This window comes from Arthroderma uncinatum (assembly GCF_011692745.1).
Source record: "Arthroderma uncinatum strain CBS 119779 chromosome Unknown scaffold2, whole genome shotgun sequence".
Taxonomy (NCBI): domain Eukaryota; kingdom Fungi; phylum Ascomycota; class Eurotiomycetes; order Onygenales; family Arthrodermataceae; genus Arthroderma; species Arthroderma uncinatum.
Genome location: NW_022983864.1, coordinates 1,433,774 through 1,459,926, shown reverse-complemented (window position 1 = coordinate 1,459,926; position 26,153 = coordinate 1,433,774). Strand labels below are relative to the sequence as shown.

The window sequence follows — 26,153 nt, the reverse complement described above, 5'->3', positions numbered from 1 at the left end:
AACTATGCCACAGGGAAGTGCACAACATGTTTAGCCCCATTGGTGGCAGACTCATCAGAGGTATAGAGTGCATCGACAACTGAGAAGAAACTAGATGGCCTAGACTGGCTGAGCGACTGATAAGGAGCCCTTATTTTATCGGGGACCAAGGTAATGGCATCAGCGCTTTTATATAGGTAAGCCTAAGGGCCATATGAGGATAAGTATAAGAACAATTCAGGATTAATACCTGAAACATGTCTCAATGAATCCTCTTGATGAAATGTTTTGGTCCCGACTTCCCCGCGGAGATACCTTTGACGTTGAAATAATGTGCAAGTCACATGCCAGGTTAGCTAATACCATGAGTCAGCAATTTGACTTTCCGAAAGCGGCTAGAGTTCTCCGCGCCGTTACGTTAGCCGGCCCGGGGATGCCAAAAGCTTATTCCCGACGGTTAAATCAACAAAGCAGCAATTGAATTGGGTTGACAATGAAAGTTCTTGCACATAGCTAAAAGTAAGATGGACGATAAGCTTGAAATAGCTACGGTGTATGAACCTATTATTGCAACCTTTAATTAAAGCTAGCTTACCCTGCTTCCAACTTTATTTAATTATTTTCGCCTCCATAATTTTCCTGACAATGGTGATGAAACAGTTCGTGACCAAATTACTTCTTGCTCTGTCAAGGGCAATTTTTCCACTCGACTCAATCAATGATAAGGAGTTATACATATCATTGGCGGATTGGATGTCGCTGAGGTGGCTTCCAAATCAGTAAACTCGGATCTTGCGTCAATATGTGCTATTCGTTGCCTATGGTAGCCTCGAACCATAGGAGGGTCTGAGTGGTTTCATTGTTAGCGATAAGTGGCCTAAAATAATGTCCATCAGCGCTTACGATTGGATCAAATTTTTGCACAGCCTTCCGCGTTTTCGGGTCACGAGTTCAGACCACTAACATTCTTCCAATCGTCCATCGTACGAGTCCCACTGAAAAGGCCGGCTTTCCGGGTCCTCAGGGTTTGGAGAGTGGTATTTTGTCTCCTTAGAATGGTTGCCTAGTCTGCAAAATTCTTTGTTATTGAATGGCGATACTTGCTGGACGGGGTGGGTAATAAAGGAGAGTTAAGTGTTCGCTTCTCTTTACTTTTGTTGACGTTGACATATCGAGAATTTTCGACTAGTACGTAAGTGGCATCCCTGAGACTTCTGTAGCGAAACTCCACTTTAAGAGTAAGAAGACCGAGTAGGCGGGTGTTTCCCCCTTCTCTCGAAAGACAAGCTGTAGGTTAGGCTTAACCTTTTGCCAAATGCCTTGAAGGTTGCGGGTTGGTTGCAGGTTGACTGGATGGACTAAAATTAACAAAGACGATGTAAAACCCAACGAAAATTGTGGAGGAGAAGGTGGCTCACACATCCATAAGAGGAAGGAGGAATACTGCGTTACTACCTCCAACAAATGAATGGTAACATATTGAGTGTAGCCCATGGTCCTATATTGAGATAGAAGATATATAACCCTACCTTTATAACTTGATTAGACTAGAGACTGCTAAGTTGGGATACTAGAGTGCAGCTTACAGTGCTGCTTGTAAGACACCAAAATATATACATCTACCAAGGCCAGGTAAACATCTCAACCCTTGCTGCCTTGATAGGGCTGGGGATGTAATGATATCATGCGGCATGAGAAACCTGGAGAGCATAACTTACCTAAGCAAAAGCTTATAATGACGACGGAGGGCGTAGCCGAAAAGAGCGCGCGCTAAACCACATGCGGGCACGAGCGCCGGGCCGATTGACCAATCAGATAAGACTTTGGCGGCCTGGCCAGCCGAGGATTTTCCGAAAGCAGCTAGCGTATTACACCCAACCAATCGGTACGTGCTTATTCAGCAAGCTAAACCCAAGATAGCTAGCGTGGATGGTCCGGCAGAAAGGGATGCGGCTCCGCTTAATACTTACATAAGCGTAAGCAAGGCCTTGGTGTTTCCCTCACCGCCTCTTGGCCAGCCCGCGGGTCCCAGTGCACCAACACCTTGCCTTGTCCCCGGGAAGCCTGGACACCTCGAACATCGCGAGACGACATCTCATCCTCTACCCTTGCTGCACTGCACAGCTACGCCCTCACCACGCCCTCGACACTGTGTCTGGCATCTCGAGACCGACCTGCTCTGTGTTGCTGCGTGCTTAGCGTACCTCGATCAGCTGTGTGCGGCCTGCTTGCTGCACGCTGACGACCGAACTCAATCCCACCTCCAACCCTCGTCTCGCTCTCGCGACTGCATATCGAATATCGAGCATGAGCCATGAATCTGCGCGTGAGGCGACCTTATAGAACCCTTCACCCCCGCTCCGCCCTACCTGGACTTCCTGTCGCATTCTAAGGAACGGCCTCGGCCCCGTCGACAGCCCAGCATAGAGCGTACGTCACTACAAAGATGTTGGGTAGGCTGCTGAATACCGCTGCAGCTACGCTCAACCCCGCCTCCTATGCCTCCCGCAACTCGAACCAGCTCGAATCAGTAACGGAGGAAGAACACACCTCAGGCCTCCTCTTTCCTGACGTGAGCCTGCTCCATCGATCGAGAACACACGCATACCCACTACAGACCAGCTCGGTCTCATCCAGCCCGTCCTCAGCCGGCAGTTTCGATGACAAGGGTGGTTTGGAGCTTGATTCTGCAAAGGACTTGAGAGTTATCATTGCACAGAATGCGATAGGAGACCGTGATGACCCTTGTATCCTCCTCGATACTCAGGCTCCGGCGAGGATAGAGAAGCCTCCCCGACCTCCACTGGACCGTCCATCTCCAGAAAAACCACGATCTCGACATACTCGTACCTCGACCCTTCCTCGGAACGGTGGACGAGTGTCCCACCATGCACCACGTGCCTCAGTCTCCGATCTAGCTCCACTGTCCACATTTTCTACACACGATGCAGCAAATAGTGCCTTTTTCCGTGCGCGGAATCGGCGATCCACATTCTCGAACTCAAGGGAAGATGACGATCAGCAACACGGTAGACTGTCCGGGGATTCTAACGAGCTCGGATTGCTCAATTGTATCTTCGGAAGTAGCGCGTTCAGCTACCGTGGACCTTCGACGAAGATGCACATAGTTCCGGCGGACGAAAAGGGTCCGTCTGAGGATTCTGCTTCCGGGTTTTCTGATCCTTACCGACGAACCCTCCGTCGTGCTGATACGTTCAGTGGTTCGCCCAGGAGTGTCAGTCAGAGCCGCGAACGGCTGAGCAGCGATGGCTCTCGATTATCCACATCATCGTCATCTTCAAGTGTAACGGTACTGGTAACTAGGATGTTTAGTGTCAACTTGCCTGAATCGTATGGTGCACCAGTCGACACCCCAGTGCAGCCACAACCAGCGGTTCCCTCATCTCCATATGACCCAGAATTCAAGTTCTCTCCGCGTGCCAAGGCCAAAAAGATCAAAGAAAAGAAGACCCCAATGTACGCTGTGGCCATAACTGTTCGGCTCCCGATAATGGCAAAATCAAATGCCCGCCAGCCACGAAATCCGTATCGGCAAGATCCCGCAAAGCCTTGTGCTGGAATGTCAGTATCCTTGGATTCGCACCCAAAATGGTCCCTTTTTGACGAAGCGTCCTATTCATCCAATGGCTCCAGCATTGATGACCGAATCGACTTACTTGTTGATTATTGGGATGTCATTGCTCGAACCTTGTCACGTCTCGAGAAGCTGGCAAGCAAGGAAATCCTCGAACTTTTAAAGCAGACCGTACAGCATGCAACCCAGATGCCTAAGCCAGCAAAGGGACCGAATATGCAGAGAACTAACCAGACAATTGTACAACTTTCACCCAATTGCCTGGCCCAGAACAAGCTACTCCGTGAGGAGGCACTCCATGCGACTTTCAGGGTTTGCATGGCCCTTAGAATCCCACCCGTCATTTCTGGTCAGAGCCGCTGGGGTGTCTGGAGGGAAGAGGCTCGATGGATTGCTAGAAGTCTAAGTGAGAAGGAACACAACTTTTTCTTCCTGGTCCTCATCACTGCGTTTCTCGGTAATCATACAGAATGGCTCAGTCTCCTGGGGCCCGATTGGTATCGACGTCGGCATTTTCTGCAACAACGGGCACAACAGGACAGTGAATTAAGCATTTGCAACAGAACAGTAGTCATTTCTTCAGATAAAATGGCTGCAAGGCGTCTGATATTTGTTCTATCTGCTTTTCTTCCTGCTCAACAACGCACAGACCCACTAGCTTCCCCCTTACGACCAAGCACGTCCACCTCTTTCCGCCAAACTTCTCAGAGTCCCCCAAACCCAACCATGTTTCGACAAGAATCGTTGCGTCGAACTATAAACCGTCGAGCCCGGACACGTCAGTTTCCTCACGAACGTGGACCAGCCAAACGATCTGCCAGCGTCTCTTCCAATGAGACTTCCAATGTAGTTTCTGAGGAGCTGGAGTTTAGCAAGTCCCCCATTACTCAAGGGCGACGTGGCTCTGATACCCGTTCCATGAGAACGTCCAGTTTATCCATCCCACCAGGAGGCGTTGCTGGACCAATGAAAAGCGGCACAGCATCCGCCGCAACAGCAGCGCCGGGCACAGCAACTCCAGTCCCGCACTTTGCATCCCAGCCTCGAAAGCCACATAGTACCCATCATGAACCACGGGACCGCACAGGATCGGCCTCTGCAAACTTGCTTCTGAATTTGCAGAAGAGTGAGACATCGGCCAATGCCGACCAACAGCCAAGCAAATGGGGGAACATCCTCGCTGGGTTTTGGAACGCCCGCGAAGATCCCCTAGTGAAGGACGGTACCCTTAGGTCTCGCAGAGCATCGGCACTAATGACAGATCTTAAGTCGCAGCCGCCTGCTGTGTCAGCCATATTAGGAGAGAACGGAAATATGATTCAGGATGATATACCTGCCTCCTCCATTGATACGATGTCAGTACCCACTTCTTCGTCAGCACAAACGGATAGCATTAAAATCAAGGACGAGGATAGTCTGGCCAATCGGCAACCTACATCACCCGTCAAACTATGCGTCAAGCCGAATGAAGGCATTGTCGATGTTGAGGTGCCGTTGCCTGGGTTCATGTCTCTCTCATCTTCAAACGACTCCACATTGACTTCGCCCAAAAAGACTCGAACGTCAATCACAAGCATTGATTGCGATGGTTCTTTCCACAGCACTAGTCCGTGGTCTCACAACAATTACAAAGACTGGGACGGACCTAGCGTCAATGTAGCTGGTTGGCTCAAGTATTACCATGAAGACTTTGCCCTTCAAGCCGTTCGTCCTTACCCGAATCTTGAGTCTGCCATTAAACGCTCCATGTCTGCTGAACCTACACCAAATCCGCTGAATTTGGGGCAATCATCGTATTTTGACGGCGGTTCCGAACGATGGGTTGATGTCTGTTCTACCCTAGTAGCTGACACGAGGACATTCACTGTCAAACGAATTCGCCTTCGCCGCAAGATAACAACTATCGATGACCGAGCTCAAGATTACTCACAGACCCCATCCCCTCAATTTCCATACCAACCATTCGGTGTGCACATGGATAGTGCGGATGCTACACCCACACCTTCACTTCGGAAATCCCTGCCATATACCGTGGAAGAAGAGTTCATCGAGGAACCGATCATGGACCTGGATGCCACACTTGTCGATGCCGTTGAGCGAGTCTTGGCCTGTTCTGGTCCTACATCTGCTATCCACTCGCGTGCACCGTCACCAAGCCGAATGCGCAAAAGTCGAGTTAACGTTCTACCCATGGAAGATAGCAGGAAGTACAATGATACTGCTAATCGAACGGACGTACCTTCTGTCGAAATTCCGCGTAATGAGTGTCGGCGTATGGTCCTTGGAGCGCTCGATGAGGTCGTGCGTAGCGTTGCCGCTGAGCACCGCCAGGAAGAACCGAATATCGGTACGGACACCACTCCGGCCGGATTCCCCAGGTCGAGCCATAAGAAGTTCGGCGGTATTACTGATAATACCCTGAGGGAAGGCATTCGTAAATGGCTTCAGGACATCGACGAATCTTGCTAACGCGCGTCGTCACCCATACCTTCTACAGTCTCTGGTTATTCTGACCAGAGAAACCCCTGTTTCTCAATATCCTGTTATTTTGCGCACCTTATCGGTGTTCTGCTTTGATATATTTTGTTTTTGCATTGCCGCGTTTCAATCCGGGTTTCATAGCTTTTTCCTTGATATTTTTTCCTGGTCCTTCCTGTTGTCGATATCTCTCGCTACAACCCTTCTGATACCCTGGGACTTGCATTTGCGTCATTTACTTTTTTTATTCCCTTGCGAGGCTACAGATAATTATCTCGGGACTATACCCTGTCGTGTTTATTGCCTTATTCTTTAATGCTTTTTTGCTCAGTGCTTAATTCCCGCACCTTGAACAATCTTTTTACCACATAGTTCCATGCACCGAACCATTTCTACGGTTTAACATTTACAGCTTTGTTATTACCGTCTGCACTGTTTTATAATTCATGCATATTGCTTAAGTGGGGGTTACCTGTGATTGTTGCAATGCTTTGTTTTGTCTATTCTCATCCAGCGCCATCTATATACCCTCATTCCAATTTATGCTTCTGGTTTTGTCAATAGCATATACAAAGCACATTTGCTCCTCACCGAGCACCTACACCCTGCAAACCTCAGCTTTACCAGACTTCTACATCTCACTTTTGCAGCAGTTTCTATTTTTTCTGTTCGCAGATTTTTTTCTTCTTCTTCTTCTTTCGCTTCTGAGGCATTTTATCTCATCGGCATTTTCCTCCGGGTTTAGTCTATTAGACATTTTTCGGAGTTTTCCTTTTTAGCCGGTTATCAGTTATTTAGCCTTAATCATGTAGCCTGTCAGCATTTTATAGGGAACGCTTCAAGATTCTATTTAGTCATATTATACTTGTTATTAGTTCATCCAAAGTCGTGAATGAAACTACATAGGACAGGGGGATTATCGTACATGTTTATGAAAGGGGTATAATAACATTGTTAAAGTAAATAATATATATTACATGATGGATCAAGCGCAATATTAAACGGCAAGTAGTAACGATGAGGTTGATAAATCCACGAGGCTGCCAGTATGAGGACCATATTATGGGGTAGATAGCCAGGTTATATGGGCTATTGTGTTAAAGTTGGGGAGTTCTCGAAGGGTCATACGCTGGACTATATCGGGTCGTGTGTTGCACCACAACTGAATCTATGGATGCAGACCTTTGAGGCACTTTCCCTGCCGAGCTTGAAGTTGAATGGCGTACCACACTATCGGGCAGCACCAGTGACGGAATCAACGACTCAGAAGTCATCGTGTTTGTAGGACTAGCCTTTGTAGAAATTGGCCTCCCCTGTGCTGCGGCATTAGCATAGAATGCATCAAGCTTCTCCTTGTCATCGCAGAATGCCTGTAATTTATCCTTCATATCAACTGCTGCCTGATACACATTGACCTGTTCAGGTTGTTGAGATTGGGGTGTGACAGCAGGTGAGAAGCCGTTGATTCCAGAGCTGCGCACAACTGGCGATAGGTGCGGAGAGCCACGATCATAAAGCGTAGAGTCAACAATGGTGGATGCACGCGGCCGGAAGTATTCGCCCCGCTCAAATTTATTGGATTCTTTTATCACGACCGAAGGGTGGTAGGTGTTGAATAGACGATTGGTCAAGAGTAAAAAGTCTCCTTCATCTGTGATCTGGGCGAGGACTGCTCCCGATCTGTGAACATATTGTGGAAGTCTATAGTCAGGTTTACCCCACGAATAAGATACCTCGACGTCTGTTGGGAACGCGCTAAAAGGCTCGAAATCAAGAATGAAATCGAACTTTTTCAGAATGGCCTTTTGGTAAAAATGACGGTCTGGAGCACTTTGAGACGCGAAAGATGTGGAGGTAAAGTGGTTCGCGGATGGAGGCTCGGGTGGCGGATGTTTAAGCTTGATCGGGAACGGACGTCTGAAGACCTGCGACTCGACAATCGAGGATGCCTCGGAGAGTGGCAGCTCGACTAACTTCAGCCCATACTTCTCAGCCAGTCCAGCCCATGATACGACTGCATCCTCAACCAGTTTGGGTGTCGCATTCATCCAGCTTAACTCGATGTGGAAGCAGTTTTCTGGGTTATGAATCCTGTCATAATGAAGGTCGATTATCTCTGGGCGATCTGAACGTTTGCGAGGATCCAAGTCGTATTTCATGCTTTTTGCCAGCCATATAGCAACCTTGCTTCGTGCCAGAGACCTTGGTGGTGGTGGAAGAGGCTCGCTTCTGCCTCCGCCATCATCTGAGCTCTTTTCTGATCTCGAACGGAAACTGGAAGGCGAGTCTCTTGCCCCGTCCACAGCCATCGGGGTGCTGGGAGTGGATTTATCACCTTTGAATGGCTGGAACCAACTGCCTTTAGACTCAGGTCTAGCCATTCTATGTTCATCGGTTATCTGATAGAAATAGTTCCCATCCCTAAAGTTGTGCCTCCGCTGTACATGATGGAAGAGGCCATGTTTCATGAGCTCATTTCCAAATTGAACAGCTTCCTCGCGAGTATCAATATCGCTGAAGTTCTTTATTAGCCAGGTCGTCAACTCCATTCCAACAAAACAGTTATAATGGAGTCGCCAATGCCATCTTCTGTCCATCATCTTTACCCCCTTTTCGGACTGCATTGCATGAGCGACGGAAGATAGTGATATGGAAGACTTTTGAAGCAACTCTGACTCAGGGAGGAGCTGTGCGGGCGGGTTATCGAGGCCTGGATCTTCAAGCAAGAGTCTGTCAAGTTCAGTTGCAACGACAACAGACGGGTCACTTGTTTGATATAAGATATTCAAAGGGTTTTGATCTTTTTTCTTCATGCCAGTCGATTGGAATCGCTTTTCTTCTGGCGGCATATATTTATATCGTTGCCAAAATTGGGTTAATTGATAAATACCCATCAAATGGCGTTCCTCTTCATTGTCCTCATTTAAGGATGAGTTTGGGCGTCGAGAGTTCGTTGAAATATGAACAGGAATTAAAACAAAGCGAGTACGCCAGTGTTTAAGTTGGCGTGAAGAATCAGCCAGGTGATCTCGATGACCTGCAAGAAACGAATCTGCAAAATTCCAATTATATTCGAGTTGAGATAATGCGAGGCGGATGCAATTTTTCCGATACTGTGTTCCTAAAATCGTTTTGACGGCAGGGCAATACGTGATTTCCAAGTCCTTTGAATCCTGCAAATAGCCATTGAGAGGTTTGCGCGTGAACTGGGTAACTTCAATTTCGCCTCCACCAACACATACTAAACGATGAATGATTCCACCCATCGACATGTATATAGTCACATTGTTTTTCGCCAGAGCACTAAGGTCAAAAATAGTATCTCCAAAGGTAAGATTCTCTCGTAGGTTTCTGAGAACTATTTGAAAGCCATGAGACAACCGTAGCGCAATCATTTCTCGCAAAAGCGCATCCCGTGTTTTGGGACTTTCTGACGCCTCCGAGTCTTCATCTTGATAAACCGTGTACGGAGTTTGCAAATAATTAGCTTCCAACTCATCTTCCGCTGGGAACTCCTCGGTAGTTAAAGGTAGCGCAGCAGGAGATTTTAGACTTTTCCAATTGACTGATGAGGTAGTTGGTTTCCGTGGGTAAACGTGATGCCATCGTCCAAACCAGCTCTCTCGTGTAGGAAGGTGTTTAGGAGGATTCCATGGCTTAACATGTTTTATCCAAGGGGCTAACGCCTTCTCCGGAGAAGGAACAAAGATACCCAAGGCCGGAGTACTCTTGTTGGCCATATCTAGCCTACGACCAGTTCGTTTGGAGCCATGAGCGGCATGGCTTTCAAACAGGCTCCCTTGTTCATGGCGCACTTCCGTTGCTGGAGCAGTGTAAGAACCATCCAACGATGCTGCATCTATAGTAGCTTCTTCTGGAGCATGACTAACTGCAGTTCTTATTGATATTGGTCTCGAAGGAATAACTTCCGAAGCACTAGATTCGTCTATTTTTTGCTGTTCTGTTACGATGGGAAGGAAAGTGCTGGATGATTGAGAAACGTCATCTGCTTTGGGAAAATCGTATGGAGTTTCATCTGGCGTCTTTCCGCTTGCTGTTGGTAGTGCCTTCGCATACTCCGTTTTCACCTCGGTACTCGCAGTAGCAGTTGGGGGTGCACGGCCAAATCCAAGTAACGCAAAGCTAATCGAACGGGTGTTACGTGGGGTTGGAGGTTTGGACATATCCTTGAGATTGGACTTATTATGGCTTGGCTTTTTGGCAATAGGAGCTGATACCTCCTTGCTCAAGCTTGTGCCAGAACCAGAAACGGGGGATGCAGCGCTTGGGCGAGTTGGAGTAACTGCGCCTGGGCCTCTTGCATATGTTAAGGCGCGGGATGGCTGTTGTGATGCTCGTCTGGAAGCGTTAGAAATGTTAGAGACGCCTGTCGATTTAGGTTTGCGTTGCGGCCTCGGAGCTCTCTTTTTAGAGTGTACGTGGAATGCTAGTTGGTCGTACGAATCCATCCATTCCGCTATATTTGTGCGCCGCTTCTCTTGAGAAGACATCATTAGCTTTTTAGAGTCTTTGAAGCTATACATAAATGACCCCGGCCGTTCTCTATCGCGTGTTTGAGGCTTGTGTGACGAGTTATGTGAAGCCAATGTCGAAGGAGAGTTCAAAGCGCCAAGTTCAGCGCTGCGTGGGCGTACAGCCGTGTCATCTATGACAGAATGTCCGACGTGAAGATTAGGTATGGATATATTTGACTGCTCACTCTCCATTACACCCATCATTTGTATCTCGTACATTCGGACTTTGGGCTGGAATAATTTCGGCTGTGGCGCAACTGTGCCAAACGCCGGTGGCGTGACGTTATCCTTCTTCCATTTTTTATCCTGGTAGTTATGAGCACCCCAAAATGATATATCAATCCAGTAAGGGATTCCATACCCCCATTCTTCTGGGTCAAGGTTGGTTTCGACATCAGGTCTTGAATAAATGGCCCCTGACAGCGATTCAGACAATTGGGGTGGTTTCGGGGTAGGGGGCCAGGCGGCAATAGTGGTCGTAGTAGATGTTGGTGATGCAAGTTCGGAGGGTTCAGAATTAGTTGCTCCACTCTTCGAAGTAGAATTAGATGCGCGTGATGATCGCCGCGTCGGGATTTTATACTTGAACAGTGGAACTGAGTGTAGCGGCATGGGACTCAGACAAATAAGGTCAATGCCGATAGAACGGCTACCTAGAACATCTGAGGTCAAGGCGAGAGTATCAAACGCTACTTCAAACGTGCCCGAGCCCGGAGTGATGACAACAATCGATGTCCCCGTCCTAACCAGGTCACGACCAACGTACTCAAAATCTAGATAAGATGAAGCAATGTTGATAGCTTCCAATATGTTGCCTTTGATCGCCGAAGTAAGATGGCCCGCAATGGTAGGCGAACTGCCGGTTGTAGTGACTGGCGGAGAACCTTCAACAGACGTAGGATCTCTTGAGTCGTGGGGCGGCGGAACCAAAATATCACGCAGGAATGTCCTGAATTCTCTTTTCAGCTCGTCCAAGATGGCAGTCCATCGGCCGCTCGGCATGTCATTGACGACAACACGATAAAAATCCTGCACACTGGACCCAGTCTCGACTGTTGGGGTTTGATTTAGGGAGCTGCTGTTGAGTATCATGGGTTTGAACTCGTTGGAAGAACTATGGTCATATTGAACCCTTGTAAAGAGTACGATGGTAACGAGGTGGCGAGCTTCTATGCTCGCCCATCGTTTGAAGAGTTCCGGTAAAAGGCCGTCGACCACTCGACTAAAGAGAATATCACCGGTCCCCTCGGTATTGAAATCCCACATCTCTTTCGACATCTGAATAAAGAGGACATATCTTGCAGACTCGCTTCTAAAGATCGGTATAGTACGCGGGGTGAAGTATCCGGCCATTACTTTTCGGCCACCCTGAAAGATAGACTTGACTGTCGCTTTTACACTGTTCATGAAGACTATCTTTTGGCCCTTGTAAAGTGGCCGGTCCAAAAGTTCAGACATTGCCAGCCGCCACATATCTGAGCGTAGCAAGAATTGATCGCGAAATACCAGCTCGACATGAGTTGCCGAGCATTGGGACCGCTGCTTCACGGTCAAAATAACCCGGGACCGTTTCTTGAACCCGAACCTGTTGGCCACCTGATTTGAAACTGATATAGGAATATTTGGATGCCTGCCCAGGATCTCTGATTGCATCTGCTTGACGATGAAAAGGAAATTCCCCTTGCTCTGGGAAGAGTCAGGCACCGCCTTATCACTGCGGTCTCGATGGCCGGGCAAGGGACTATACCGTCCACCACCGCTCTGGCTTCGTGATGAGCTGCCGCCGGCCTCATCCTGCTGGACGTTGCTGCCAGACGGTTCCACCTCTTGCTGAGAATCTGACGGATCGCCATGAAACGCCGACAGCTCAATGAGATCCCCTACTTTGACCGCCCAGTCACCGAGGGCCTGCCGATTGAACAGAACGTCTTCCCGCGAGAAGTTCTCATCGTGAACGGAGAGCAGACAAGCTCGACAGTTGGAGCTTGCCTGGGAGCTAGCAGCACCGGCAGACTTTGGCTTTGGATCATGCGCAGAGCCAGACGCAGACCGAATCGAGCCCGTCTCGGCATTGCTCTGCTTGAGATCTCTCGAATGCATGCCTTTGGATAGATCGGAATACAGCATTGCGATCAGCCCATCCCATCTGGAGTGATCTGGCGAGAAGAGTCCGACGTAGCACTGACTAACGACCGCTACCGGAGGCTAAGCTTTGCTGCCATTGTCTGCACGAGCAGGGTTTCAGGGCACTAGACGTTCATCCTGTATGTATCTCCGTTAAATCGCGAGTTCTTGTTGGATGGAGGAGGTTCATAGTCACGTGATATCACTCCTTCACAGGGTCGACGGGCGGAGAGAGCTATCTTCACGAAGGAGCAGCTGCTCAGGAGGTCTACAGCTTATTACTTGTCGTTATCCATACACTATACACGTCTCTGCAGGAGGCCCCTAGAGTGTCTAAGAGCTAAGAGTGCTAAGGCTAAGGTGTCTAAGTGCTAGGAGTGTCAGATTGCTAGGTGTTTGGGGGCAACCCCGAATCTCCACCCCCGTCTTATTATCAACATCGATCAGCAAACGGCACCACACATTCTTCTTCACCTTGCCTCCATCTCTCTTCCACCAGCATGCTGTAGAATATTAGCACGCTTTACGTTCGCTTGCTCTCCGTTAGCTTCTTTGCCTCTCCACGCAGCCGCTCTCTTCTTCCGAGTGCAACGTTCCCGTCTTTTCGCCTCCCTAACCTTCGCTCGTTGCATTACGTACCGGAACGCCAGGAACCCAAGGGTGTGATTCCGGACCTTGGAGTATCGAGAGGATGGCATCTATGGACGAAGCAGGAAAGGATACGGGCCTTAACTGTGCGCCGAACCCTTCGAACGATCCTACCACGCGATCAGAGACCGAACGACTTTCACATGACAAGTCCATTCAGACCTCAGCTCCCGCTTCACCGGAGAATATGCGCACGCTCGAAGAGGAACAGGGCGTGTTGACCCAGCAGGACCGGACCGTGGAAGACTCCGCTATCAATCCCGTCGTTGGATCGAAAGATACCGAGCCGCAGCCATCACAACAGTCGCCTTCGTCCTCAGAACAGCAACAACAACAACAACAAGAACAGCCACAGCAATCACAGCAGCCGTTACAACAGGAACAACGGGGAGAGTCTGAAACTGAAACGAAGCCAGAAACAAAACCGGAGGCTGCTGGTGATGTTGATCCAGCGTCACCGGAAAATGCCTGTCAATCGAGTATTGGAGCAGCGGTAGACGGCCAGCCTTCCAGCTCTGCATACCAATCCCAAGTCGCCCCTATTTCCGACAACGACGGACCTACTTTATTGCTAAATATCCTCCTTACCTCCGGCGGCAAACACCCCTTTAAACTTGATGGAAAATACCTACGGAAGCGGGAGGTGAATGTGACCGACAATGACCCCTTTAACATGACTGTATATACGTTAAAGGAATTAATATGGAGAGAATGGAGATCAGGTATGCACCAAGTCACAACGCGTAAACTCTTTCATCATACATGAAGCATCGATAGCTGACTGTGTTTTGTTTCAAATTACTACTAGACTGGATATCCCGCCCATCCTCGCCCGCGGCTATCCGTCTGATATCATTTGGGAAGATGTTGGATGATAAAGCACCCCTCTCCGGTATGTCTCTCTACTTTGTAAATCAACTATCTCGTCTCACTCTTCCTCCACATCCCATTTACCACCATAAAAGATCCATATATACTGACTGCCCGTGCAGACTGTAGATTCAACCGGGAAGGCCCGAACGTTGTTCACATGACCGTTAAGCCACAGGTGATAATCGACGAGGAGGATTCGAAGGCTACAAAAAGCACCCAGAGCCGGGACCACGAGGAGAGCGAAAGAAGCCCTGGCTGCCGCTGTGTCATTTTATAGTCAATTCAGCGTTGTATCAAAATTCGTGTCCCCCCGATCCAATCCACTTCTGGGTGGTGATGGCCGCAGATTTTTCACGCAAGAGCACATATTCTTTCATACCTTTTTCACGACTGTTCTCCTACCTCAATTCAGTATCTCGTTTTGGCGGTGCAGCCTGGAGTTTGCATAAGTTGTCATGCGCCCATAACGCCTTACCCTCGTCTCCTTGCTCCCGGTTTTCCTGATTCCCCTAACCGTTTTGAATTGTTTTTTTTATGTTGCTTTTGGCCTTGATTTCCCTTCCAGTTTCCTGCTTGATGATATATGTACAGCGAATTGATGGTCGGAATAGGCGATTGGGCTCGGTGGTCTGTTTTTCTCCTGCATTTAGTCAACTATTATTCCCTTTTGCATTCAGTCTTGTTAAACGCCCTGGTGTATCATTTTATTACCCCTTGCCTTTGATCTCGCCCAACCACCTCCTCTTGCAGTGGCGGTGCCCGCCACATCCCACCTCCTACCGGTTCCTCTTTATTCATACATATCCTCCGGCTTTAAAATGCACACGAACCCAGGGGCGCCGGTGATGTACCGTTGCATTACACTCATTGATTGCGAGTTTATTCTTATGGGAGCCCTTCACGACGCCTTGTACAGCCAGCCAACGCTTCCTCTCTAAGTTTTGATTACTGCTGATTTACTTGTCCGGCTATCCGTTCATTATAGAGCCTTCTAGGTGTGACTGGGATAAACTAATTTTTTTCTACAATTGAGGCCAATCACCCTGCTCAACTACGCCGAAAGTCATAATGCTTTTGCAGTTAAGGTGAGATATAACTCAAACAGAGAGGATTACGCATATTATTGGTGGCCTTCTACAACGTGAAAACATGTCATAATTAGGGTATAGATTTGTTTGCATTCGGTGTCACAACGCTGTAGCATCGGCACGTAAACATGGTATCTAATAAGCCAGCATCGGTCACCACCCCCACAAGTATGTATGATCAGGGTTGGTGATACACAAAAATATATGCTTCCTCGCAATTGGCAAGCTGTTGGTCTCATAATGAAAGCAAATCTATCCCCCAGTAAACAGGAATGTACAACGAGGCATATCAGTTCATCTTCAGTCGGTGCTCCAACTCATCATGGAAGCTTGGAGGCTCCCGAAGCTCATCTCCTACACAACGATATTAGCAACTTTCCTTTCGTACGTCTGGACAGTCTCTTGGTCGTATACATACCTGGATAGACATCCTCCCATGTAACTTCTGACTCTCGACCTCCTAACGACAAGATATCCTCATGTACACTTCCCTGCATGTTGCCGCCTAGAACTGCCGGCTTCCACTGGCTGTCACGTACAATCTTCAACTCCATACCACGTCGTACTGGCTCCGCGATACCATGTATCCGTCGAATGGTCTCCATCTTCATGGCATCCTGAGTTTGGCGCCAGTTTAAAAGACGAGCTTCAAGGGGGTGAGTAGAAGCTGTGTTTTGGAGGCCAGCTGTCTCTGGGGCTGCGGTAAGGCTGGAACGGAGAGTATCTGGGAGACCTGGAGCGGACGGGGCACCGTTGCGGAGGTGTGGCTGTGGGGTCTTCTTGGAGGTATTGGAGGTTTGCGAGGAGTAGTTGGTCTGGGGGGCGATGCGGAGAGACTGTTCGATATGTTAGTAAAGGGGGAACGTCTCATGTAGCGTGTCTTCTATGGATGGGATAGTCCAGAGCTGCTACTATGACCAGACGGGTACTCTACCATGGCTAAAGTTGGAGGCTCGTTTCGTGGGAGTTTCGTTTGTATATCGTTCGGTAAGGCGGCCGGTATCAATATCTAGCTAACCACTCGTCAATCGCAGGAAAACAGGACTGGCTAGAGAGGCGTTGAGGCAGAGATAGAGCAAGAAGCGACGAAGCTCTGTAAAGTGTTTCCAGGCAGGCCAAAACACACGTCAAGCTCTTCGGTCTGCACACAGCGACCAACATGGCAGTTCCTTAGCAGTATATCACGTGACGTCAAATATCAAAGTTGAAGGTTGCTTCCCTTCGACTGGAGACAGGGACAGCGACAGCGACAGCAAGGCCCATACCAGCTTACTCCCCGACGCCAGGAAGGGTATACCACGATGGCACTGTCTCCTTCAACTCTCACTACGCGGTTCTTCCGCCATATAATCCAGCGCCAATTCCCGACAATCGCTCCATCCGTCCAGGCACAATGTCTCCTCCGAGCCTCTCCCTTGAACGCCTTCCATAAGAACTTTTCCACTACCTCACAGCTACAGACGACGTTAAACCAGGTTCTCCGAGGATGCAGGACTGGCCAGAGAGCACGTAAGAAGCGATCGCCGGCTCTCGCGAACCACCCTCAGCTGAAAGGAGTGTGCTTGAAGACCCAGATTGAGAAGCCCAAAAAGCCCAACTCCGGAGAAAGAAAGTCTGCGAGAGTCAAGCTGAGTACTGGGAAGGTTATCACGGCTTACATTCCTGGTGAAGGTATGGAGATTTTGGTGGTTGAGTTATTCCTGTGCGAAAGATGGTGTGCTAATTCTTTATACTATCCAGGCCACAATATCCAGCAGCACAGTGTCGTCCTGGTACGAGGCGGGAGACTTCAGGATTGTCCCGGTGTGAAATATCGACTTGTTCGTGGAGCGCTTGATTTGGTATGTGCAGTGACTCCGTGACTGAGTTAAAGATGATTGGTGATACTAATTTGCCAAATCCAGAGCGGTGTTGGAGGTCGGTTGACCAGTCGATCGAAGTATGGAACGAAGAAGCCAAAGGCTTCGACGTAATAAGGATGTATAACAGAGGGATGACCGTCCAGCGGTACTTTTTTAAATCTATTGGTTAGGAGTAGGTTGGGCTGTATAGATAAATGGTGACAATTGCACTACGTTTTATCTTTTATGCTTTACATTTGTATATTATCACAAGCCAGTCAGCCAGACTTAAAGAAAACGATATATTTTGTTTCTTAGAGATCCTATCACAACCAGCCAATCCCAGCTGACCCCATCAAGACATCAGATGCGAATTAAAAACAAAAGCCTCGCGAATTCCAGCCCAGATTTATATACAGGTAGCAAGAACAGAAAGTAAGCCCGGAAGAGTTGTGAGGTGCTCGTTAATAATGTTGGTGGAATAGCGAGTAAAAAGTACGTACGTCGTACGCTGAGAAGATTTGATATTGCAAAGGGGAAAATAAACGGTGTTACTCTAGAATTATGGCAATTTTGGCATCCTCCAAGAGGGGTCTAGGCATTCGTAGGCGTGATATCGTATGAAGAAAGATCAATGGTGAAATAGAGAAAAAAAAAAGTATAGCACATCCTTACAGTTTTAGCTGTATGAGTGGAGACTCGACGAGCAAGGCTATTGAGCCTCTATGCATCCCTCTCTTGTTCCCAACCAGAAGGCTTCTTTAGTTTGTTGATGTCATGGTAGCGAGTAGTGCCTGATTCGGGTTACATTGTCAGTTGTTGTTCAAGACTTGATAACGCCTCTAACAGATGGGACAGGAGAACTCACATGAATAGCCCTTCCAGTCAAAGTTGTCCGAGGGATTGCAATGGCATTTCAAATCCAATCTGGTCTGTTCTCCAGTTGGACAGTGGACGAATGGGACATGTCTGTATGCGATGTCATTGAAGAAGTGTACCTCTTCCTTGTTCAGCATCAGAGCGACGGCGATGGTGTGGACAGGGGCATCACCCCATCTTTCGTAGAAAAAGCCGCCATCCTTATCCAGAATATTGAAGAAGTCCAGGTACTTTTGCGAGCGGAAGAAGTTCAGGTCGCCAACCTCAAAGTTAGACCACTAATGAAGCGACAAGTTAGCGGCTACACATCGAGTATATGATCGGCAGGCATGTACTTACGAAATGACACAGGTTATATGTTTTACCATTATCCTTGCTAATAAATTCTAGGTTGTTGTTCTCGGCAATGTGCTCCGGGTACTGGTCGATGAACTTCCTGGTGCTCTTCCAAAGCGTCTCGACGGTTGCCTCGTACTCGGGCAAACTGATGACGAAGCTGTATTTCTTCTTGTTGTCCCTCATGAACTTGAACGGATCGATGTGAATGTCGCAGAAGTATTCGATACTGGGTTCCACTCGCCAGTAGTAGTCGAACTGCATCATGAGCTCATGTCGGAAGAAGAATCCAGACTCGTAGCGGCACATGTGTCTATAACTTTCAGAGTCTCCGTAGATGACTTCCTTCGCCTTCATGATCTTCCTGGTTTCTGCGGCCTTGTTCTGATCGATCCATTCCGGGTACGACCAGTGCTCCTTTGGAATGAGACCGTAGTGTGTCTTTCCGGAGACCAGGGCAGTCGTGAATTTCTTGAACTCATCGGAGAATTCTCCATCGTTCAAGAAAACCCAGTCGTAATGGTAGTCTTTGTTGAAGCGATCCTCCACCTGACGGATGGACTTTGCAATCTCCCAAATGTCCGAGTTTCTTGCCAGAGTCACAAACGTCGCGTTCACTCGCTCATAGGGTTCTCCTCCAGCTGGAGAACCTGGAGCAGCCGGCTTAGGGGCGTCTGGCTTGGGAGTAACTGTGTTGGGAGCGTCTGGCTTAGGAGCTTGTTGCTGTGGAGGAGCTACCGGGGGCGTAGGTGCCTTGTTTTCACCAGCTGGAACGGTTGGTTTGGCTTGCTCGCCTGTTTTGGGGTAGGATAGGCCGAGATCGCTTGCATTGGGAATCGGCAACGAGGAGGAGGTTATGAAGTGTATGATGGCGAGTCCCTTTGATCAGATCAGTCTCGCGGATTCCACCGTAGATACGCCCATGTTCAGACGACTTACCAGGATCGCAAAGAGTATGTACCGCAGGTACTTGCCCTGGGTTGCGTTCATCTTGAAGGCTGTAGTATCCAACAGACGATAGCAGTGTCTCGCGTATACAGGTTTTCGTCTTCGTCTTTGATAGATAAGCTGTCCTTGCGCAGCAAACGAGGGAATGAGACAAGCTCAGAGGCGCATGCGAGTGATGCCAACCAGTGTCTATGGCTGCGCTAGAGAGAAGAAAAGAAAAAAAGGCAAGGGATGAAAGCGAGGGCAGGTCGGAGGACTATTCACATATCTTGCACGTCTGTACTGCTGGCCAACAGAGCCGCGTGGATGAGCAGGGCGTCTCGACTAGTCAGGGAGCGTTTCAAACCTCAGGCAAGGCTCAAGGTTGAGAAGGCAAAAGTCAGCTTAGTCACCCCCTTTTCTTCTCCTGCTTATATCCTGGCTCTCTGGAAGCAAGTATATGCTGGTTCTACGCTGGACGGGCTGGACGGGCTGGACGGTGGACGGGTTGCTCGTTCCTGGCCGTTCGCCTTGGTAGACGGCTTCCCTGCAAACGTCTTGCTGGCCTCAGGTCGCAGCACAACTTGATACACCAGTGGGGGCGACTGGCCTTGCAGTGGCGATTTACATGGCTTCCCCGTACTTGGTAGATGCGACAAAGGAGCAGTGTTGTACTCGTATACGTCTTTTCTCTCTGTTGCTTCGTCAGTCTATCCAACATACATAGGTATGGAGTAGTTACTAGCATGCGAAGTACGTAGAGCTCAGATGCGAACAAGCACCATACAGCAAGTACTGTATTAATCTATTCACTCATAGCTATAGCTTTATCTTTACTCCGTATATCTATCTTTATATCTTTACATCTATCTTTACATCTTCTTTATATATGTTATAGATTATCTGTATATATCGGAGTATGCTGACTAATGCCAAGCTAGCTGACTTCAACTTCTTCAGTGGGAGAATATCAAGAACGAATATCGAATATCAAGAACTGAAGATATTCACCCACTGACCGCACCAGACTTGGAGACTCTCTATCCATCCCGCCAGCCGGTTGGTCGGCACCCAGACAAGATGTCCTTCTTTGGATTCGACGCCACGCTCCCGGAGAACCGTCCGGCAGCGTCTGCGCAGAGGGGCATTTTTGAGGCCCCAGACCCGTTTGCGGAGGTTGCTCGCGCTACAGCGGACAGGTCGGGCTATAACGATGACGATGCGTGAGTTCTACAGCTATATTCCCAATCTATGCGCTCGTGGCATGACGCTGATCTGTTCTCCAATTTTAGAATTGACTTTGAAGATACCTACGACGGGCTTGGAGACCAGCTCGACGAGGCGAATGACGATTTCAACGACGACACGTTTGGCGATGCTGCGGGAGAGCAGAGTCAGCCGGTGGGCAAGGACTTTGATTTCTTTGGAAACACTGCTCAGATGACGAACGTCTTGGGCGAGGAACAGGTGCTGTATAACCTGCAGCACGGCTCATCCGACACCGCCGCTCGACCAGTCCTGCCTACGCTTCCCAAACGAACCGGATACGAGAAGTATCAGGATCCCGGGTACATTCCTGAGATCCAGGCAAAGTCGAGCGTATGGGGAACTACAGCTACGCAGAAAGCAAAGGCGGCACCCGAGCCAGCTCAAAAAGAGCAGCCAGCTCCTGCGCCTGCTGAACCGCCGAGGAAGATGCTTAGCTTGGAAGAGGTGGAGGCCCAGATGCGGATGCAAGCTATGAGACCACCACCGCAACAGCAGCAGCAGCAGCAGGAGCAGAGCCAACCGCCGCCCCAGCACTTTCCGGGTGCCATGCTCCCTACAGGCATGCCACCGATGCCATTTCCCCATCAACATCAACCCCCGCACCATCTAGATGGACATGGACATCTCCCCGCTGAAGAATTCCCTGGTGTTGATAGACACCAACAGTATCACCCACCTCATGGCTTCCAGCAACAGCAACCACCTCGGCAGCACCCTGAACGCCCAATGCCAGGCCCTAACTTCCCTCTGCATCTTCTACAGCAGCAGCAGCATCATCAACAGCATCAACAGCATCAGCAACATCGACAACCCCCTCATCAGCAGCGACAGGGTGCATCTGCCCGTCGACCTCAGTCACAAGGACCGTATGCAATGGATCACCCAGTGGCAGCTCATGGGGATATGCCTGCAGCAATGAACCCAAAGATAATGGAGCTGCCGGAAGAACAGAGGAATGCAATTCTAATGGAAGACGCAAAACGTGCGAAGAGGAACCACAAGATATTCCTCCTTTCAAAGGGGAATGGTTTGATGACGCCTCAGGATAAGAACTTTATTACTCGAATACAGCTACAGCAACTGGTGACGGCCACAGGTAACACCGGTGACGCAAACCCAGAATCTCTTCTCACCGAAGATTTCTATTACCAGGTATACAGCCAAATCCGCGGTGCTCCCCGTCAACATCCTCGACAACCCCTCGGCCACTTTGCACAGACATACCTATCTCAGACTGGTGGACGTTCCGGTGGTAATATGAACAGAAAATCCCATTACAGCGGTGACAACCATATGCAACGCATGCAGCAGCAAGTACAGAGGGCCGTGGAAGCAGCTAAACTAAAACCCAAGAACAAACAACTCATCCTTGAAGGAAGTCTGGGGAAGATATCATTTAGTAATGCCAAGACCCCCAAGCCGTTGCTCAACATCAAGCGTCCGGAGAGCTCTGACGGCCAGCGGCCATCAACCGCAAAGAAAACGCAGCTCAGCCCGAGTGACCGCAAGTCAATTCTCCAGAACATCGAGAGTGTGTATACCATATTGATGAAGATGGAGAACCTTGAGCGCCTCATGCCACCACCCCCTAACCCGGAAGAGGACGATGAAGAAGCCGTGGAACGACAAATGGAATGGAAGCGAAAGATACAGTCGCTAAAAGAGATATTATGGGAAAACACCAAGGTTTTGGAGCCAATAGACTCAGTAGCAGCTACCATCCACCCATTCGTTGCATTCTTGTCGTATCCAAAGGGCAAGAAAGCCGTCCCCCGAATCTTCCACCAAATCGACCAGGAGCAGCGCATCACGATGCTAACCATGATCATCTACCACTTGGATACCCTAGACGTCGTATCCAGAGCCCAACTTCAACCAGGCGAATCCCAACCACCTGGACCCGTGCGTGAAGAGATCGATTTATTCCACCAGGCTGTAATGCCTAGCTTACTAGGATATGTGACCGAAGCTCCGATCCACATCGTCATCGGCCTGCTCGGATTGGTTATTGATAAAACGCACGTCCACACCGTGGCGAGGACGAAAATTGGCCTTGGAATTTTGACCATGTTGTTGAGTCGCGCAGAGCTGGTCAAGGAAGCCGGTTCCGTCCCAGAGCAGGAATTGATGCAGTGGACTAAGGTTTATAACCGATTGTTTGACAGCCTGGAGCCTACTCTTGCCTACATCTTCCCTGGCACGATCAATAGCGGTGATGACATGTATGTTTGGCAATTCCTTGCTGCTATGGGTATTGGTGCAAGCCCAGAGCAGCAGCAGCGGTTGGTCATTGCTGTCAAGTGAGTACTCCCACCTCCAAAGTCGCTCCCTTACCGTGCTACAATAATTATACTAACCCATCTCCATCATAGGGATCGAGTCATGGAAACCGTCGCTCAAAGCAAAACGCTACCAGCAGACATGGCGAGCCAGCGTTTGGGCAACGTCAACCTGTTCATGCGTGCTATTGGGCTTGACGTTGAACTCCTAGGATAATCATTCTACGTTTATCCCCTCAGCTTCTTTGCCTCTTTTTTCTCTGTTTTCTTTTTCACTCTTCTTTTATTTGCGAAATGTAACCGTGTCGTCTAACGCTGCACCCGGTCTGCTATCTCATATTACGTTTATTTGATATTGACATGAACTTGGGCATTATACCCCCCTGTTTTTCTCCACCGGCTACATTTCCTTTCCTAGAGAAGGGTGCATATGATACTTAGCTCCGAGGCTTAGTGGTATAGGTCATTGGCATGGTTGCGGGCTATTGCTACATATTATTGGTAACTGGAAGATACTACAAAAATTATGAAATGGACGATGTACATTTGGGAGTTCTGCCGAAAATCATGCCATCGTAACGTGAATATTTAGGAAATATTACAAGGTACATTCTCTCATCACACTACAAGCCCACAAGCCCATTACAACGCTGCTGAATACGGAGAAGAAATCACTGGCATCTCTCGTACCCACATCGGTTCCTCCCTCTCGACCTCCTGAATCATCCAGTTCGCCCAATCCCTCCGTTCCAAGTAGATGGTCGATTTACCGTCCCCAACCCAGCCTGCCTGCGCCACACGGCCATCCTCTTTCGAATCCCCAAGCACACCTACCCTATAAAGCGTCCAATCCAACCCCTCGCCGTCCTTCTTGAACACGTCCCCAATACCGAGAATCTCCTTTTGCGCTCGACGGCCTAGCAGGTGCACGGTCCAGTACGCGGCTGATCTCATGAAAGTAAATCTATCACGTTCATCATAAGCGCTTATCGTTGACATGGCAATTATACGACGAACGCCATGCTCGTGCATCAATTTGATAATTAGACGGTATCCATCCGTGAATTGGCGGCCGTAGTCACCGAAGATGTTCTTAGGGCCGATGGATGATAGGATTGCATCCTGGCCCTTGATGGCTGCAGAGAGGGAGGGTTCATCGGATAGAGAACCTTCGAATATTGCCTTAAAAGGAATCAGTAGATATCCGAGCATGTTTTGTCTGGAAAATGGAAGAAGTAGAAGTCCTACCGTGACTTTATCAGAGCTTGAGATATCTTCTGGCACTCTGCTTTTATCCCGGACATGAAGCGTCACTTCATGGCCATGCTCGATCGCCTTTCGGGCTGTCAACTTGCCAACTGCACCTGTAGCTCCGAATATGAGCAGTTTCATGGTCTAGGAGGTTGATCGAGAGTTCGATCGGTGTATGGTTGTTATATAGACGGGTTTCGTAACTGTGCACTGCGTAGGGATCCGCGCCAACTATTCTCCTTCTCATCAACTTCTAGCTGATTTCTGAGGTTCGCTTTTATACTAAATTGTTCCACCGCGTCTGTAGTGTTCTTCTGGCGCCGCTAGTTGCGAGTATATTTAAGCCGCCGTCGATGTATGCTTGCTCGCAGCCTGGTTCAGTGAAGTAGTAGCTGTGGTTACTTCCTTTGACATCCTAATAAGCTGTCTTATATAGCCCAGCCGCTATAAATCAGGTATCCATGCTGATAGTTATCAGAGACCTGAAACGCCCTTGTGTCGTCATATGCGGCTCGGAAATAGTTATAGTTGGCGTAACTAGTAAGCGCATCCTTTAGTAACGTATATCAAGCGCCCGGCGTATCTCGAAATACCCCGCCTCCTGGCCGCGTCAAGCAGTTCAAACTCGCATCTTCTACACATCTTCTACACATCTCCTCACGATCACTACCATGGCAACTGGATCTGTTCTTGTTACGGGGTAAGCATGTCATATTTATAATGCTCGTTGCTGCCATTGACTGACTTGCTGTTGCACGTCTCAAGAGGGACGGGCTATATCGGGTCCTTCACGGCCCTCGCCCTGCTCGAAGCAGGATACAAAGTGGTTGTTGTCGACAACCTGTACAATTCCTCACAGGAAGCCCTTAACCGGATTGAATTGATCTGCGGAAAGCGCCCAGAGTTTGTCGAGCTCGATGTTAGAGATGAGGGGGCATTTGATAAGGTCTTCGACGCGCATCCGGATATTGACAGCGTGATTCACTTCGCTGCTTTGAAGGTTAGTCATTTAGCGGGCATAAAGCGTGATAACCTGGCTTGTTCTATCTGCAGGCCACCGTAGATACCGTTGCTAACTCAATTGGATAGGCTGTTGGAGAGTCCACCGAACGTCCGCTAGATTACTACGACATCAACGTCCATGGTTCACTCTGCCTGTTACGCTCGATGGTGCGCCACAATGTATACAACATTGTCTTCTCGAGCTCAGCAACCGTGTACGGCGACGCCACGCGTTTCCCAAACATGATCCCAATCCCAGAGGAATGCCCCCTGGGCCCAACGAACCCATACGGCAACACCAAGGTAGCGATTGAATCCGCTATTACCGATGTTATCAACGCGGAGAGAACTAGAGCGCGGAAGGCTGGAAAGCCAGAAAATGCGGAGAAGTGGAATGCCGCTTTATTGCGGTACTTTAATCCCGCTGGTGCTCACCCCAGCGGAATCATGGGTGAAGATCCTCAGGGTGTTCCATATAACTTGCTTCCTCTCCTAGCTCAAGTTGCAAACGGAAAGAGAGAAAAACTCCTCGTGTTCGGAGATGGTATGAATTGCCCCCCAAAAAAAGAACTTTTGATATATTTTGTTCGGCCGCTAACTAAGAGCTTAGATTACGCATCTCACGATGGCACTGCTATCCGTGACTACATCCACATTCTAGATCTTTCAGCTGGCCATCTTCAAGCTCTCAACTATCTTCGCGCAAATCACCCCGGTGTTCGTGCCTGGAATCTAGGGACTGGTAAAGGAAGCACCGTTCTCGAAATGGTCAAGGCCTTCAGCGCCGCTGTTGGACGAGACCTGCCTTACGAGGTTGCTCCTCGCCGTGATGGAGACGTTCTGGACCTTACCAGCAATCCCTCAAGAGCTAACAAGGAACTTGGATGGAAGGCTCAACGAGACCTCCACCAGGCTTGTGAGGACTTGTGGCGATGGACGGACAATAACCCTCAAGGATACCGACAGAGTCCGCCTGAAGAGCTGCTTGCGAAGCTGAAAGCAAAATAAACGCAGAGACAATAGAGTAAAGACATATGCGCAAAAGGGTT

The 26,153-nt window shown here is 49.0% G+C and overlaps 8 protein-coding genes across 8 annotated transcripts; 4 read left to right on the top strand and 4 right to left on the bottom strand.

The window, feature by feature from the left end:
• Positions 1–2,425: 2,425 nt before the first annotated feature.
• Positions 2,426–6,043, top strand: GIQ15_02384 (uncharacterized protein; the record flags this gene model as incomplete). The annotated part of the gene is made up of 1 exon (XM_033549801.1): positions 2,426–6,043. The coding sequence occupies one exon, from the start codon at positions 2,426–2,428 to the stop codon at positions 6,041–6,043; it is 3,618 nt and encodes a 1,205-aa protein (XP_033406962.1).
• A 1,106-nt stretch (positions 6,044–7,149) lies between these two features.
• GIQ15_02383 (vacuolar membrane-associated protein) lies at positions 7,150–12,687 on the bottom strand (the record flags this gene model as incomplete). Its single annotated transcript, XM_033549800.1, has 1 exon — positions 7,150–12,687. The coding sequence occupies one exon, from the start codon at positions 12,685–12,687 to the stop codon at positions 7,150–7,152; it is 5,538 nt and encodes a 1,845-aa protein (XP_033406961.1).
• Positions 12,688–13,402: 715 nt separating this feature from the next.
• Positions 13,403–14,509, top strand: GIQ15_02382 (uncharacterized protein; the record flags this gene model as incomplete). The annotated part of the gene is made up of 3 exons (XM_033549799.1): positions 13,403–14,081; positions 14,168–14,251; positions 14,352–14,509. The coding sequence occupies 3 exons, from the start codon at positions 13,403–13,405 to the stop codon at positions 14,507–14,509; spliced, it is 921 nt and encodes a 306-aa protein (XP_033406960.1).
• Positions 14,510–15,609: 1,100 nt separating this feature from the next.
• GIQ15_02381 (proteasome maturation factor) lies at positions 15,610–16,257 on the bottom strand (the record flags this gene model as incomplete). Its single annotated transcript, XM_033549798.1, has 3 exons — positions 15,610–15,674; positions 15,739–16,156; positions 16,255–16,257. 3 exons carry the CDS (start codon positions 16,255–16,257, stop codon positions 15,610–15,612), a joined length of 486 nt encoding a protein of 161 aa, XP_033406959.1.
• A 1,627-nt stretch (positions 16,258–17,884) lies between these two features.
• GIQ15_02380 (glycolipid 2-alpha-mannosyltransferase) lies at positions 17,885–19,366 on the bottom strand (the record flags this gene model as incomplete). The annotated part of the gene is made up of 4 exons (XM_033549797.1): positions 17,885–17,955; positions 18,030–18,318; positions 18,380–19,255; positions 19,316–19,366. The coding sequence occupies 4 exons, from the start codon at positions 19,364–19,366 to the stop codon at positions 17,885–17,887; spliced, it is 1,287 nt and encodes a 428-aa protein (XP_033406958.1).
• Positions 19,367–20,383: 1,017 nt separating this feature from the next.
• Positions 20,384–23,068, top strand: GIQ15_02379 (topoisomerase II; the record flags this gene model as incomplete). Its single annotated transcript, XM_033549796.1, has 4 exons — positions 20,384–20,526; positions 20,596–21,218; positions 21,459–22,872; positions 22,945–23,068. 4 exons carry the CDS (start codon positions 20,384–20,386, stop codon positions 23,066–23,068), a joined length of 2,304 nt encoding a protein of 767 aa, XP_033406957.1.
• Positions 23,069–23,493: 425 nt separating this feature from the next.
• GIQ15_02378 (NmrA family protein) lies at positions 23,494–24,243 on the bottom strand (the record flags this gene model as incomplete). The annotated part of the gene is made up of 1 exon (XM_033549795.1): positions 23,494–24,243. One exon carries the CDS (start codon positions 24,241–24,243, stop codon positions 23,494–23,496), a length of 750 nt encoding a protein of 249 aa, XP_033406956.1.
• A 530-nt stretch (positions 24,244–24,773) lies between these two features.
• Positions 24,774–26,112, top strand: GIQ15_02377 (UDP-glucose 4-epimerase; the record flags this gene model as incomplete). Its single annotated transcript, XM_033549794.1, has 4 exons — positions 24,774–24,802; positions 24,868–25,102; positions 25,192–25,648; positions 25,841–26,112. 4 exons carry the CDS (start codon positions 24,774–24,776, stop codon positions 26,110–26,112), a joined length of 993 nt encoding a protein of 330 aa, XP_033406955.1.
• Between the last annotated feature and the right edge of the window lie 41 nt (positions 26,113–26,153).